This window comes from Toxotes jaculatrix, chromosome 23 (assembly GCF_017976425.1).
Source record: "Toxotes jaculatrix isolate fToxJac2 chromosome 23, fToxJac2.pri, whole genome shotgun sequence".
In the NCBI taxonomy this organism is placed as follows: Eukaryota; Metazoa; Chordata; class Actinopteri; family Toxotidae; genus Toxotes; species Toxotes jaculatrix.
Window position 1 is genome coordinate 8,586,255 of NC_054416.1, and position 16,243 is coordinate 8,602,497.

Sequence of the window (16,243 nt, forward strand, 5' to 3'; positions counted from 1 at the left end):
CAATACTGAGGAGGCAGGAAATAGATTGGCCAGAGTACAGTCAAAGAAGAGGACAAAGAGAAAGGTAGAGAAGTGTTTGCCGAAGCCATGTCAGAGAAATGTGACATAAACTTGGTAATATCTCTTTTCACATATTCCACTCCCATTTTCCAAATAACTGGGAAAAAATAGGGGTGGATGTGTAGCTGCAGATGCCAGCACTTGATGCAGGGCTTCTGTGTTTACATTCCCGGGGTCCAACACTACCTCATAGTCTCCTTTGCTCGTCTTCTCCATTCTGTGCTCCTTCCCTTTCACAGTCGAGTGAGTGACAACTACCCTTTGAAATAAACCAAGGTGGCCGGTGGGGCCAATTAAACTTTGTTGCCCTTAGGCAAAACCAAACTGTGCTCTGGAAGAAGTATTAGCACGAGAAGTTGCAGATCACCGTGCACTGATACATTAAGCCTTTATGAATAGCTTGTGTGTGGGGCAGAGATTTTAATATTCAGAGGACATATAGGCAGGCATGTATCCATCTGAGTGTGGCATGAATACGCATCTAGGAGGAGGAGGGGGGAAATGAGGTCGGGTCTGAGCCAAGGAGCTGACTGCCTTCCTGTCCTGCTCTTACTGCTCCGCAGCAGCAGCCAAGCTCAAGTTTGTGTTGGCAGCGACTGGGTACTGTCGGATGATTCCAATTCATGCTGTGTTCTTGCTCTCTCTCACGCGCACACACACACACACACATGCACAAAGAGAAACACACACAACTGTACACTTAAGCACACAGTCTCTGACCTCCCACACTCACACACCACATATCCCAGATGGACTCTAGCTTTATGTATTCTCTGCAAATCAAAATCCTCCTCACATGATATTCATGGACACCACACACACACACACACACACACGTTTACATATCCCCCTGCACACAGTTTTTTCCAAGTGTGTGAAAGTATATAAGGCCTCATGGCGTCTGCAGCGGTCTCTGGCGAAAGGCCAGACAAAACAAGGCAGTAGAAATAGACTGCTGCTTGACCATGTTCCCTTATGGACACTGGATACACTCTAGACCTGCTAGATCACGCACAGCACATCACATAGATAAAAAACAACAGCTGCTTTAAACACAAGATCAGCAATCAGAGTCATTGCTGAAGGCTGTGAACTGGGCTCTGACCAGATCCTATCAGAAACAACACATCAAAACAGCACAGCACTGCTCACACAGCCCAGGCACTAAACTGACTATTGAACTGTGGACTTTGTAAAAGCTTTAGTACTACAACACATGTTGCAAACACAACAGTTCGACCAATTAAAATACCAAAAGAAAATGGCTTTAACCACATTTCCAAAATGAAAAATAACCACAAGTGTAACAGAAGAGACACTGAACAAACGGCATCTCTTCAGTTACAGTTTTCATAAACCACTATTCTCACATGGCAAATAATTAAAGCAAGCACCAAACTAAAAAAAAAGGAATTTAGATCCCTTGGTTACAATAACAAAAAAAAAAACACCTCAGTGAAATCCCAGAGGAGCTAAATGTGTGACTGCAGAGTATAAACACACTTGCAGAAACCACATTAGAAGAGACCGTGAAGCTGTAGAGGCTCCAACACTACTCACAGTCTTTTTAGTGCTGGCAATCCAAGAAAAGCGCCTGGTTCAATACGACTGATCATGTTACTCCGCAGGTCCCTGTGGGGGAAGAAAAAAAAGAATTGTAGGTCAGAAGCAATTCAAACAGGAGCAAAATAGTGAAACTGCAACAATTCTGACAATCAATTAATCATTAAAGTAAATCTTTTAAGCAAAAATGTCAAAAATTCACTAGTTCCAGTTTCTCTTTACTTACTCTTCTTTGATAGTGCACTAAATATCTTTGGGTATTGTGCTCCTGTTCAGATAAAACAAGCCATTTGAAAACATCCGCGTGGGCTCTGGGAAGTTTCTGATCATGGCATCTTTTTTTTTTCACTATTTTGCTGACGAAACAGTCACAACAATGATATTCCGGTTCATTATGTCTCTGTGTAGACACGGTCAGATTATGGCCTCAACCGCTTTTCTTTAATGAAGTTAAGACGTATGAAATATCAGCAGATTGGGCTCTTTGAATAGCCCAGGCCATCATTTGAAATTAACATTTCAATACACAAACATCATCATGGCACACAGCTGAAAGTGGCAAAGAGGGACTTGCTTTATAAACTTAATGATGCAAACCCAAAAAAAAAAAATACACAGGTGAATGAATCTTGGACACAAATCTTTACCACCCAGACCTCCACCCAACCATCATTACTACACAACCATCACTGACAACCTGACTTTTAAAAGAGCCCTCTAGCTCTCACACCCTCCCTCACACACACACACACACATACGCACACTCCTCCCTTGAGGTTCAAAGGATTGCGTTCACAGAATTCCTGCGGTGCTCACCTGCGCTGGCACTGCCTAGTCACTCATTACAGTGGAGGTTCAGGAGGCTTTCCAGTCGCCACCTGAACCCACACAAAGGGCCTCTGGGTAACTCTGACCGTTTGATGTCAAGGAGCTGTCATCTGAAGGTAGGTAAGTGGCCATAGATAAGTCACAGACAAAAAAAAAATCTATTGCTTTTGATGTGAGCTAGCAGGGCTGGCTTCTCTGCAGGAGTGGTGAGAGAAAAATGAGAGGGCAGGACTGACAAGACCCTCATAACCAGTGAGAGCCGGTTTTAGAGTGTGTGTTGGGTACACAAACATGTTGCATCTACTAATTTGCTTGAAGTTAATTTATTTTAAAATTTATTTCAGGAGATGCAGTTGACGCAAAACACAATAAGCCACCCTCTGCTGTGTCCAAGTTCAACATGTACATGACTGATGTGTCAAGAGAACAGCTCTTCTGCTCCACCACTTTTGACTCACTGGTCAGATGTATAAGCCACAAAACCAACAGAGAACAATGCTGCAGTCAGTGCTGGTGATGCTCTGACACATTATCATGCTCATTTGTGTTCACCGAACACGAGAATTGCATTTACTGAATTCTGGATTTAAAAAAAATGAATAAAAGCAAATGATGTCTGGTTGTTTTTACATTTCAGATTTTAAGAAGGATTTTTAAAGAAGCTTTAGCCAATTTTATAAGGAGACAGTGACTGAACGATATCTGCAGGTGGTCCGCACAGATCAGTCACATTGGTAAACATGAAAAACTGTCCAGAATAACCACTACGAGTAAAAACAATAATACTCGTGAATAAAATATGGGGAGTTGGAGAGAACCAGTCCATGCTTAACCATCCGTAACTGCACTTCAGAATCCAAAGACCGCTGACCACACATGACCTGGCACCTTTTAAATCTATTTGCAGAGAGAAATGCCAGGTTTTCTCTACATGCTCAAATTGAAATAGCTGGCTGAATATCTCCAAGTTTGTTCCAGAACTGCTCTTGAACTGGCGCCAAACCGAGGGGTGGTTTTGCAGCTGCTGCCATTTTTAGGGGCACACATACTGTCTTCCAAAGGTGCTGTTCATATTAAAATTAAAACATATGTGACATGGAATAACATTTAATTGAACTCCTCCTCTCAAATTTGGAATTATTTTCTGGTGGAGGGTTTTATATATATGGAGCGCTGCTGGCATGGGACTGACATTCCCACTAAGGAGAGACTGGTAGTGTTTAACAAGCCACCAGTTAAACAGAATGGCGGATGGCACCTTGTTAATAGATAATATGCCCTAGAAAACCCATAAAAAATGTTCTCAACTGTGTTCACTGCAAAATCCAACTCCAAGTGAGACTGTGTCCCTTTTGGAAGCTTTGGGAAGCAATTATAGGATAATAGCACTTTAAAATTCCCTTAATTTACCAAGATTCTCTTGTGTCAGAATAATGCCAACACTCTCCTTTACAGTCACTATTCGGCACTCTGACCGAGAGTGAGAATGGGATCATAAGAAGAGAACTACACGTCTCCTGGTGAAGTAACGTGTTTACTTCTCTTAATTCTGTGATAAAATCATTGGAAAGAAAAGGAAAACAGGCAAAACCATCTATCATATATGTATTTATATATAGTATCTATATAAAGTTTGCTAAGTTTACCTAACAGTAGCCACCATAAGCTTGTGGTCATTCCAGACCAAAGTAAGGCTGTAGTAGATAAAATTACTGAGTGTACTGAATTGAGGAATGGTGCATTTTATTGCTTATGACTTCAAGTTTTCAATTGTAAAAAGAAGATTGTGTTTTAAAAAATTGTACACAGTCTTGCTTTAATACCACTGTTTGAGCCCTGTCAACAGTGCCCTCCTTTCAAACTTGCATTAAGTTAAAGCACTATTGCAATGTCCATTTCAAACTAGCTTTATATTTATGTGTGACTTACTTACACATTTACTTCCACAGTATTGTGCCATTCATGAACAGACAACAGTCAGTTCTTCAGAAAACACTACACACTAGAGCCGTTATCCTTGCTCCATTTTCCACAATGAGCATTCCTCCACAGCAGCGGATTTAGCAAGGAATTAGCATGTGACGGTCGCCTAGCTTGGCTCCCATTTCTAAGAGGAGAGTGATAATGGGGATTCTGTGTGGCTTATTTCCAAGCAGGGACACCTTTGGCCCCGACAAAACACAGCGGTCTCCACAGTTACTCTGCAATTTCACGCAGAGTGCCAGATAGGCGTAATCGATTCTGCACCCCTTTCTGGCACTCACAGCCTGCTGCTGTCTCAGGCTTCACGACTGCATATAGGCTGTCCAAATGAGGGAGAGTTTCTTTGTGGACTCAGGAAAAAAAAAAGAATAAAGAAAAGCTGTGAAGGCGGAAGGAAGGAGGGGTTGAAGATGGAGAGCCTTCTGCATTCAAACAGACTCATGCAGCATGTTTTTTTTTCTCTTCTTCCAGAGTTTGAAGAGAAAAGAAGGGGAGTGTGATTGAAGGTGGGAGGGAGGGTATAGGAACTTTTCAGAGAGGGAGAGGCTTCAGCATGCAGTGTGTGTGTGTGTGTGTGTGTGTGTGTGTGTGTGTGTGTGTGTGTGTGTGGGAACAGTACTGTTGACACCTCTGGCCTTGGCTTGGCCTCATTACAATGACAAAAGCAAGCAAGCCATCTAGCAACCTCGCTTCACTGGTTGAGGGTGGACGGGAGTGGGGTGGGGTCTGTGTGAGGCACAATGGGAGCTGCTTTTGGAGGTAAACTTGCCTGTGGATTGATGCAACGACAGGCAGCACAGACTTTACAACCAAATTGACTGGCCATTCACAGACAAAGCACATAAGTGCCTTAAAGGCTTTCTCAGTGGAGAAAGATCAAAGGGTTTTTTTTTACATATTCAGCACACAGCCTCTTGCTTATCCTGTAGGCCTGAGCTCTAAAAACTAACATCTGAGCCCACAGGGAATTTTCCTGCAAATCTATAAACAATCTAGGCATATCTAGTCTTATCAATGTGGGAGTCAACTCACGAAAAGTCATGTAGGACAATTTTCCCTTTCAAATTATGAGCACGAAATGAAAAGCAGAGGAAATGCTGCAGGCGCTTTGTACTGATAACGTACAAAATCAGTCTCTGCCAAAACTGCCAAAAACTGTTTCACAGTCAGGAAGAAGTTTGTTTAAATATATATTTTCCTAGCAAGAAGTAAGGTGTTAAATAAGTATGGTGTGGCCTCATATACTGTCTAGATTCCTGGTCTTTGTAACCAGACTGAAAGGAATGACAGGAGAAACATGCCCTTAGAATTCCATATCAATGCAGTCATGTGTTATTGTAGCCTTGGGTAAAAGCACGGCCATTAATGGTCTGGTTATTTTATCTGCATGAAGCCATTCCAGAGTGATAAATCACCCATGGCCCATATGTGCAGGCCCAGAGCCATTTTCTTGAATTCTCTACAGGAAGGAAACGTGGGTGATGACAATCTAATCTCAAAAGGCAGAGTCACATGGCATGAACAACATCTCTCCAATATTTAAGGAACCCCAGAGAACATACACACATATACCAAAAAATGTCTTCACTATGCAGAACTTATTTCTTTCTCTTCTCACTTTGTTGTCCATCAAAAGGTTCCTCTGAGAAAGAGTGCAGAGGGCTTTACAGGACTTAAGATACTAGAATTACTAAATCTTGGAGAAGCAATCAGGTTGTCTATGTGTTATTCCTTGTTAAAAAATGGGGGCGCCATCCCCAGAATACCCAAGCAGCTGTATGTCAAAGAGTATGTCACCAGGCAGACAACAACTAACCCTGAGGGCAATACCTATAATTAGCCATCTCCAGTCTTCCACCATAGACTGATATACTTGACTGAGGGTAAGTGCTGTGTGGATGCCTTCTCATTTTCTATGACCTGGATGTTCCACTGGCACGAGGCCAATGTGTGTTTTACAAACCTCCCGCTCTACAAGCCAAAGCTTCACTTGTGGAGTGATGGATGGCTCCTGCTAATGCACTGGTGGATATAACGTGAAATATGGCGAAGGAACTTGACCGTAACATGGAGCCCACTGGAGATTTTTCATGGATACATACAGACTAAATATCAGCTTTGCAAGATGGAAAAGTTGACTTTTTAAAGCTACATTTTTTTTGGGGTGTGTTAAGGTTAATCAATTTTAATCCAAGCACCAATTTCAACTGCCAAGGTAAGCTGTACTTGCTGTAAAAAAAAAATACAGCAAAAAGAAAGTTCAAACATGACTGTAAACACTGATACATTTATGCCCATGCAAACTGCTAGCAGAAAAAGGAAAATAATAATACTTACAATTTTTCCAATGTAGACAATCCAAAGAAGGATCCATTTCTGAGCTCTTGAATCTTATTGTTGTTTAAAATTCTGTGGGGAGAAAAATATGTTTAAATATCAAGCAATTAAAAAAAAAAAAAAATCTGTGGTGTAACATAATGTATGCTGCATAATCTCTTTTTCTTCTGAGATAGAAAACCAGCAACAGTGCTAAAAACATCAGCAAGGAATGTGTGTTAATTAAATTGTGAACATGGATTCAAAAGGATCTAGTGTCTTTTCCAACAACAAGTGGAACAGTGCCACACTGCTACTTGTTGACAGATAACAATATTAAGTCCCAATCTTTGTCCTCTAGCCACATTCAGCTTCCAGTCACAGAATGTTTCCCGCTGCCAGGAAAAGATCAGAAGAAAAACAACTTGAACTTCAGCCAAGTGTTTGCTTTCATGTTAAAATGGCAGCATCTGAGCACTCAGGTAGCCAAAATGAGATAAAGTGTGATCTTTGTGTGAAGCCTCTTTGACTTTATTCTGGTAAATGTATTCTGATCAGCAGCAGATGTGACTCACTGGTGATACATTTCCTCATAACTGCAACATTAAGTTAATGTATTATAACAATAAGAAATCCGCGTTTTTGATCAACCTACACATGAACTGGAAGAAAGTAATTTACAGTTTACTCTTATTTACTGCAACCAAAGCTTTAATCAGGGTAAGACGAGCCTTCAAAAATGAAAAGTCTTCACACAAGGAAAAGAGTAAGTGTAACGTAAAGAGAAATACAGATTCTTATTTACAGCCAACACCTGATTAAATGCAGTACCATGGGCAATGGCAACAAAAAAGTTATAACAAGTATCCTGACCTATTCCTTATAAACCCCATTCAACACAAACATGTACACATAATAACACACTGGAAGAAAAACTGTCATAATTTTAACTTTATCCTACAAAAATAAAAGAGAGTTGAGAAAACCTTCAAGTCCAAGTGTATGAATTCTTGACTACTTCCTCCCTGGGTAATAAACCAGATTTTATTATCTGGTTTATTCCTGGTGCATAGCACAAGCTTATTCACTGCATACAAAGCTGCAAAGTCAAGCCCCGCTTTCTGTGCCCATGTCCCTGAGGGTTCAAGACTTTCTCCCAAACTACTTCCAGAGAATCTGGGAAATCAATAGCGCTGTTGACTCCCAGCAGAAAACCCAAGCAGGGACTTGTGGTTCGCATGTTTCTGGCCAGCAGGGAGGGGATGTGGTGGGTGACATACATGCTAGTGGCACCCACAACCCAGGGCCAGATTGGAGTCATTATGGAGTGTTGAGGGGTTGTTTTATTACAGGGTTGGACAGAGGAGACTCATTGGAGATTTGCTGCTTCGCGCTCCCTGCTGTGCAGAGAGAGAGGGAGAGGGAGAGGGAGGGAGAGAGAGAGAGAGAGAGAGAGAGAGAGAGAGAGAGAGAGAGGAGTGAGAGAGAGAGAGAAAGAGAGAGAGGGAGTGAGAGAGAGAGAGAGAGAGCACACTAACAGTTCCTGTGTTTCACTGCTTGTGCAGCCTTTTGGATGCTGAAATGGCAGATGTTAAAACATGACGATGTACAAGACTGCAAATTCTATCACTGCCTGTGTACACATGATCTGATGATACAGGCAGAAATGCAGAGCCTCACAAAAGTCTCATTTATATTGAGGAATATCTGGCATACCAAATGGATGCATTTACCATGAGGGCTCTGTGAATTCAGGAATGTGGTTCTCAACCAACACAATATAGGACATGGACAAAGATACCTTACAATGCAAAAGCACAGCAGTAAATATCAAACTGGGGAAGCTCATAAAGTTTGAGAAATGATGCACCAGAAATTAAGGTGGAATATTCTGGCATCGAGTACAGAAGCAACTCTTACATTTGGATGAACTGGACTGACAACAACCTTTATATAAGGCACTGTAAGCCAATTTACAGAGGAACAAAGAGGACAGGCACACTGCTAAATTATGTAATGTTGTGACAGGAAAGTACAGCAAGTCATAATAACATTTGCCAAACAGGAAAAGTGTAATAGCAAAGACGTAGAGCTGTCACAAGCAGACTCATCATCATTGTTGTTAGGTTATTTGAGGTTGCAAACAGCATGAACAGGCCTTCAGTCTTCACGGAAAGTTGTATAATTAGGTTTACAAAGCAGATTTTGAATTTAAAACAAAATGTCTTGGGAATCATTAGAGTCTGGCTGGATAAATTTACATTTCCAGGCTTTCACTCGACGGGTCATCAAAATGAATCTGTGAAAAGAGTTCTCCTGAGAGTCATGAGCCATTTTCTTGCCCTCTTTCTATCCCTCCCTTCTTTGAATTTTTTACCCAACTTCTCTAGCCTTGTCCCTCCCTCGTCCCCATGACAAGAGTGTGACCTCAGCATGTCAGAAACTGCAAAAGTGAGTCTTCACTGGTGAGAAAGAAATACCACACCTAAATACACAAGCAATATACACATAGCAAAAGCCTCAAATCCAGTTGGAGATCATGACCATTTAACCACCAGCATCTCTGCTGCCCTCGGGATGTCTGTAGCTAGACTGTCTGCTTCCTCACCGTGTGTCTCTGGACGTCGGCCTGAGGTTGCTAGACTAGAGGACCTCTATGGAATTTCTTCGGGCTAGGACTCAAACGATGTAGGAGGGGAGTCTCCCTTATCTTGATGCATAGATAAGACCTGCTTGAGCTGAGGCCAGGAACAAGCTGCAGGGGGATCCTACCAAATCTCACATCCTGTCTCCTGAAACAGCTGCTATAAATCTCTATGACATTTATGGAGAGGCCGTCTCTAAAACCGGAATTTCTACTCTGAGTAATATAAAATGCGTTGGCCTAGATTTCATTTTGCCTTCAAAGTGAGTAAATATGACACTGTTGAAAGTAGTCCGGAGTTCTTTTTCACTTAAGAAAATACCCCTTCGAAAGTATATGCCTCTGGCTGTATGCACATTATCCAGAGAGAGACTACAAACGGCCAGCTATTACACACTCCCCTCACAGGCACACAGCATTTTAAGGACAAAGCTAACTGGTGCACTCTCAACACTTACTTTATGCTCAGGAGGCTTTTAGACAAAAAAGACTCCCAAGAGCACAAAGCTGTAACTCTTCAACAGGTTTTCAAATAAGTTTCAGGATGCAGTTGAGCTCATAAAAATCCTTCTAGAGTAACTTCCTCTGAATACAGTGGATGGAAAAATGGGCCTCAGCTCAGGTGGAAAGGGGAAACGATCCAGTGGCTGAGGTGGTGCAGCTTGCCAAGGTGATTCTTGTGGTTATCTAGGACTTTCTTGTTCCACAAATGATCCAAGTATCAGGATTTTTCTGAAGTATTTGGATTTATTGAGAGAATGGGCACCAAAGGGTGGAAAAGTTATGCCAAGGATTTTTTGTTTTATATTGATACAGAGCCTTTAAAGGAATTCACTTGGGTTGGGGCAAGCTAAAATGGGCACTTGTCATTCAAGCTTGTATTGGCCCCTTCATTCTTCTTAAGTCGTAGGCCTTGCAATATCCTCTTTCACCATCCAAGAGGCCAAACCATTAGAGTAAGGTATTCACCTTATAGCTCTCTGGCTGAATGGCAAATGATCCCACCATGCAAACACCAGGATAAAAGAAGATGAGTGATAAAATGAAACCAGACCAGAGGGTATCACACAGCCTTAGCTCATGTCTACGAACTAAACTGAATTGCTTGTCTGGGATTAACTGAGACTTGGGGCAACCTGGCAAAGTCAAAGCTCAACAGATCTGTGAAATGAAAGGCTGTGAACTGACTAAATGTGCAGCTGTCAGTGCCTCGCCTTTGGGATTTTGCTTTCTTCTGCAAACACTGCAGAACTACTATGAAAAACACAGGAGCATTCCTTTAGACCACTGGTTTGCCTGAAAAGCAACAAAAACAAATCCTCTCAGGACATGCATGACAGGAGGCACCTGTGTTCTACTTACACAAGCACTTCAAAGGCTCCCAGCATGATATAGTAGCTTTTTAATGCTGGGGAGAATAAACACATGGGAAGACTGACATAGGAACTGTTTCCACATTCCAAACTTCTGTGTCTGTGTTTACTGATTTTTAAGATCAGAAATCCAAAAGTGAAACTGCTCCACAAAACTAACCTGAAAGAAGTGAAGTCTCAAGGAAAGGAGATGAGAATGTAACCCTAACTCCCAGTTTGCACTGCTGTAAAACAAGACACTTTACTGCACTCTGATGTGTCATCAAACTCGGTGCACTTTTTCCTGCAGCAAGGGAGGAAATCCCTGCTTTCTTCCTGACATTAATCCTGTGCTGCTCTGTACGGGGCCAAAACCAGGTGCGCTTATTTGCACTGTCCAACCCAGGTGCTCCTGTGAATGGATCCTGATTACACTAAACAAGCCCTGTAAAGAAATATGAGCTGGGTGAGTACAGACAGCTTAAATATAGTCAGTTCCTGCCTGTGTGGGTTTATAGGATGAAACTTAAACAGGTACACAGAAATAAACGCTCATGTACACACCCATGCAGGCTACTCACACAACCTGATTTCTCCTTCCGTGTGAGGCAAAGGTTAGATTCAACCCCTTGTATTTTAGCCGAGGCCTACACTGACATGGAAGGATAGGCCAGCTGTAAACACATTTGTGTCATTTCCTCTCGGATTACTCAGGCATGTGGTATCATTTGGAGAGCACAAATGCAGGGAATGCATCACTCCACAGAGAGGCATTCAGAGCAGAACTGCACTGAATAACTACATGCATTCAATCTCAGGGTAAACTGATACCAGCGGTCATTTAGGTCTGGTAAAATAATAGCTGCTTAACTGTGTAACTGCTCGTGTACAGACAAGCATGGTTAAAATAAAAGATAAGGTAACAGTAAGACCCATCATGTGACCGTATCGGGGGTAGATTTTCTGGCGTGTAGTCAAACCAATTATCCCACTGGTTCAATAAGTTCACCACAGTCGTTGAGAAAACTCTCAAAGAAGTGTGCTTGTGGCTCAGATCTTTTTTTTTATGGTCTCTGAAAAGCCTGGATTAACTTTTTAATTTGTTAGCAGACCCCTGAAGAGGAAACCCGGAAATCTTAAGTACAAAGACGGGGGTAAGTATGATGAATGGAACGGGTCTCTAATCACACCTTGCTTCTTCTGCTGTTTCTGGCAAGGCCTTTGATTAACAAACACGGCAAGCAGTGCCAACACACAAATTAGAATTCATCCATACTGAAATAAGCGAAATAACATTACAATGCCTGAAAAGGTTTGGTGTGATATTTGGTGTTATTTTGTTGTGCTTTTAAAATGGAAATTTAGTAATTCATTTAATTTAATTTGTCTTAAAATTCCAAAATAATAAATTAGAGATGATGACACTAATACACCTCAGGTGCACAAGACATTTAGATCCAGGTTTATGTGTTGATCATATTCTCGAAAAATAGCCACGGAAACCCAAAGGACTAGTCGCAAAGCCTTAAAACCTAGAAACATTAAGATGCTAGTTGAGTGAGAGTGATAAATAAAAAGTCTGTCTTCATGCCAGTGCAGTTTAGTCTTGAAATTAGCCTAAATAGTATCCTTTAAGAGTTGCATAATTCAATATTCAGTAAACTACTCACTGCCAGATAAGCTAAACCGGGTGGGATCTGTTTTGGCTTAAAAAGGACAAATAATGGCTGGTAATTTTCTAGTTTGGCAAAGGTTTCTCACAGCAGCTGAGATCTGCTCCTCAGTTCACTGCAGTCCAGGCCAGCTATGTCCTGGACAGACGCAAACCATGCCACCCGGCAGAGGGCAAGCCGTAAAACAGGACCACCACACCTACTGACAGGGCTCACAGATTTTACAGGTCATGAACCAAAATCCAAACATTGCCCTGTGAGCATAAATTGCTGTTTGATTGCTGCCCTTGTCTACAGAGAATTGTAAGGAGGGTTCCACTTTAAGGAGATAGTTTTGTTGTTTTTCCTACAATGGATGACAAACAAGCGTCCAGAAATGCTAAAGTAGAGACTGGAAGGAATTTCTGAGACTTGCACTGCTTGCCATCTTCGCTCTCTAATTACATCTTTCTTCTTCTTTGGAGGCTATCCTCCACATTACAGTGCTTCAGCTCAATGTTAAATCATGAGGAACCTAGCTCAACCTCCAATCCATCACTGTCAGAACAAGATGACAGGCTCTGAGCTCACTGAAAACATACAGATATTGCAAACACCGGGACTAGAAGGAAGGCTTAGAAAATTACTTTAAAGGAGCCCATAAGTAAAAAAGATCATCATATTTCAAATTCTCGAAATATCTAAGAGGACACAGAGATTATGAAAGGCCACAGACAGGAAGGTAATGTGGATCACAATAAATAAAATAAAGAGGTTTCAAAATTCAAGATCCCTTCATGTGTTTTTGCATCTTTTAGCCAGTTCCCTACTAATCACATCCACTTGTCAATGCTGCTCATCATCCAGCTAATGGTGCCTTTTTTATTTCAGCGCTGTATTACTATCAATTCACAGAAACGTGATACTTGCTTGAGCCAGGTAGTTTAACACAGTAAACCTTTATTTAATTCCGTGGTAATGCAGTTGAGTAGTCTGATTTCTTCAAAAGTCTGCCAGTGTGGCGAATTTATGTGTCGGGGGAAAACTCCAACATCAGCAACATCACAAGAGGTAAACATGGGTTAGTACCTTCAGGCAAAAGGGCAGAGGCACATAGTTAAGTCTCTTTTTTTTGCTTCAGAAACTGATAAAATGACTGTAAATGTAAATCCAAACTCCAGGCTTAACACACCCCTGCACAAACTGGCTTTTCTGCAATTTTCCAAATCAACGTGTGCAACAATAAATAAAACTAGACACACTGTTGACTTATGGATTACCTAAATCCTGCAAGTTTCAAATCTCTGCAAATGCTACTTTTAAACTGTCCTGAATTTACTGCAAAACGGAAAGCAGATTTAAAAACTGAACAAACCCATGACTTTGAACAGTGCTTCAAAGAGATGTACGTGATTTGTGCTTAACAGGTTAAAACATGTAAACTCACTGCAATGATCTTATAACCCGTAACTTACCAGCCAATGCTCTCCCTTTCTCTCCCTCCCTGGAGTCTATTATTTGCTTTCTACTCCTGCACCCTGCCCTAGTATTCTCATATTTCCTCCAATCGCTCACCACCACCACAAAGCACAAGTGCTCTGAACATCAGCTTTGAATTTCTATCTTTTTCCTATTTTTTTGGAGGGGGGGGGGGGGGGGGGGGGGGCGCAATTGTATTCTGTTAAACACCCTGTAATAGCTCAAAACTTATTTTATTTAAATCAGGTGTGACTATAAAGTGCATTAAAACATAATAACACAAAAGCCTCAGCAATCTGCAGAAATATTTATTGACCTCAATCCATGAGGTCAAGAAGAGGTTTGTGAGGAAAATCTACTTGTGCTCAAAAACAAGTTTGGTCCTTTTGGGTTGTGAGGGAGGACACACAAAGACCAACTACTGTATTAATAACACTGAGTGCTGGGGAGGGTTTACTGAAGTGTGTTGTCAATTAAAGCACTGCCACAAAAAAAGCATCACAAGGGTTAATCCACAGCCAGTGAGCCCTTACATGTATAATAATGCCTCGGAGATATGGTAAGAGAAAAGCGTTGGTGAGCGCTGGTTTAGCAGCCAAAATGTCTTCCTGTGTATGAATCACAACATTACAGGAAGACAGGCGGTTAGTGTTACATGGGGTTTACATTTACACTATTACAGTATGCAGCTGTGAAAGAATGATGTATGCCTGACATGGAACAGACACAAATGTAGCTTAAGTGCACTGCTCGTCCTGCCACTTTTATCTTTGGAAAGATGAACAGACTTGCTGATTAGGAATCTTTCTCTAAAAACCTCACATTCATTCAGTTAATAATCAATTTAAGTTGTACTTTTAGAGGAGTTAAGTATAACAGAAACATGTTTAAGTCCTTGTATTGACTCCAAATCCACTACTAAGTAGACAATAGGGGGACTATAGTGAATGCAGCTCACATTTTACCATCAATCCTGAATAATTACCTTGTAATAAGCCTCAAAGATTCAAAGTTTAGTGTCAAAACGGGTTTGGGTGATTGGATGAGTGTGTTTTAACTGGGTGAAATGAGTGTTCACTGCATACTCACAGTGTGACTGTTCTGTTGGGGAAGGAGTCCGGGGGTAACACCTGATGGAGCTCCATGTTGCTGCAGACCACTTTCCTGTCGGACGACGTGCTTTTCCCTGCGCCCTTCGAGCGTTCATCATATGATTTGCAATCAGATGATAGCGCCGAGCCGCCTCCGCCGCCGGTCAGCAGCAAAATCACAAACAACTGCAACAGATCCACCCTCATTTTCACACGAGAGGAGAAAACCGCTGCAGCATTGGCAAAGCAAACAATGTTCTGACTCTAAACGGGGCAAATGGGTGGTTGATACTGAGCAGCTTTGTTATAAAAAGGTGACTCGAAAGCCAGACAAAAACGAGACCTTTGCCAGTATCTTGTTTGGTTCAAGTGAGCCTTCCTCCTCCATTTCTCGCAAGGCTTCCCCTTTGCGCGGCGGCATTCAGTCCTACAGAGGTGTCCTCCTTTGTTTGCCAGACGACTCATTTATAATTCCCTTCCCATTGTGGCGTAGTGTTCATTTCCCCCAACTCTATAAATGTTGCGATTTCTAAATGCTCGCTGGTTACTAAATAACTTGCCCGGTTGTTGAGAGGTTTTCTTTGTTGCCCGTAGCGTGGGTCCAAGTCAGAGTGTTGTCTTTTCCACGGGAGGCGGCTTCACTCATCCCAGGTTATCTGCATTAACTTCAGTGGACGCGACCGGAGCTTATAAAAAAAAAATAAACACGTACTTTTGGACTATATACTGAACCAAACAAAAGCGAGTAAACTTTCCATTCTCTGTTTTCCAGGCACCAACAGGAAATTACTCTGGGAAAAAAAATATATTACGAAAGTGCAAAAACAACACCTTTTCAGCTCAAAGTGCGCAGAAAATGCTCAGAAAAACAAAGTGAAATGTTCGATATCACTCACGGAAGAGTGTCCAAAGTGGTTGTTGTGTCTCTTTTAGTTCCCCTGCGTCTTTGGAAAGTATTCAGAACTAGTTCTCTGTCCATTGAGAAGTCCTCTTCCCATGGTCCTGCCCCGGGGTCCACTATTGTCAAGTCCTCTGGAATTCCAAGCACATCCGGTCTGCATTTCAGAATAAAACTATCAGCAGAGGCATTTTGCCATTCTTTCAGTTCCAATGAGTTTCAAAGGCATGGTGCCTATAGTCGTATCTCTATTCCGGCTGCAGTGATAGAATCTGTATTGGACAGCAAATATACTCAAGTACTGAACAAATACACCTTTAAAGTACCCGTGTTTATATATTTCCATTTTTATGCTACGTTTGACTTTTTGACCTTAT

The 16,243-nt window shown here is 41.7% G+C and overlaps 1 protein-coding gene across 1 annotated transcript in view; it reads right to left on the reverse strand.

Annotated features, from left to right (window-relative positions):
• adgra3 (adhesion G protein-coupled receptor A3) overlaps positions 1-15,959 on the reverse strand; it is a 28,147-nt gene extending 12,188 nt beyond the window's left edge. The window contains exons 1-4 of the mRNA XM_041031366.1: positions 15,865-15,959; positions 14,967-15,654; positions 6,772-6,843; positions 1,621-1,692 (exon numbers count right to left, since the gene is read on the reverse strand). Of these exons, the coding sequence (XP_040887300.1) occupies positions 1,621-1,692; positions 6,772-6,843; positions 14,967-15,175 (353 nt within the window). The 5' untranslated portion in view covers positions 15,176-15,654; positions 15,865-15,959. The remainder of the gene's footprint in view (positions 1-1,620; positions 1,693-6,771; positions 6,844-14,966; positions 15,655-15,864) is intronic.
• Positions 15,960-16,243: the final 284 nt, after the last annotated feature.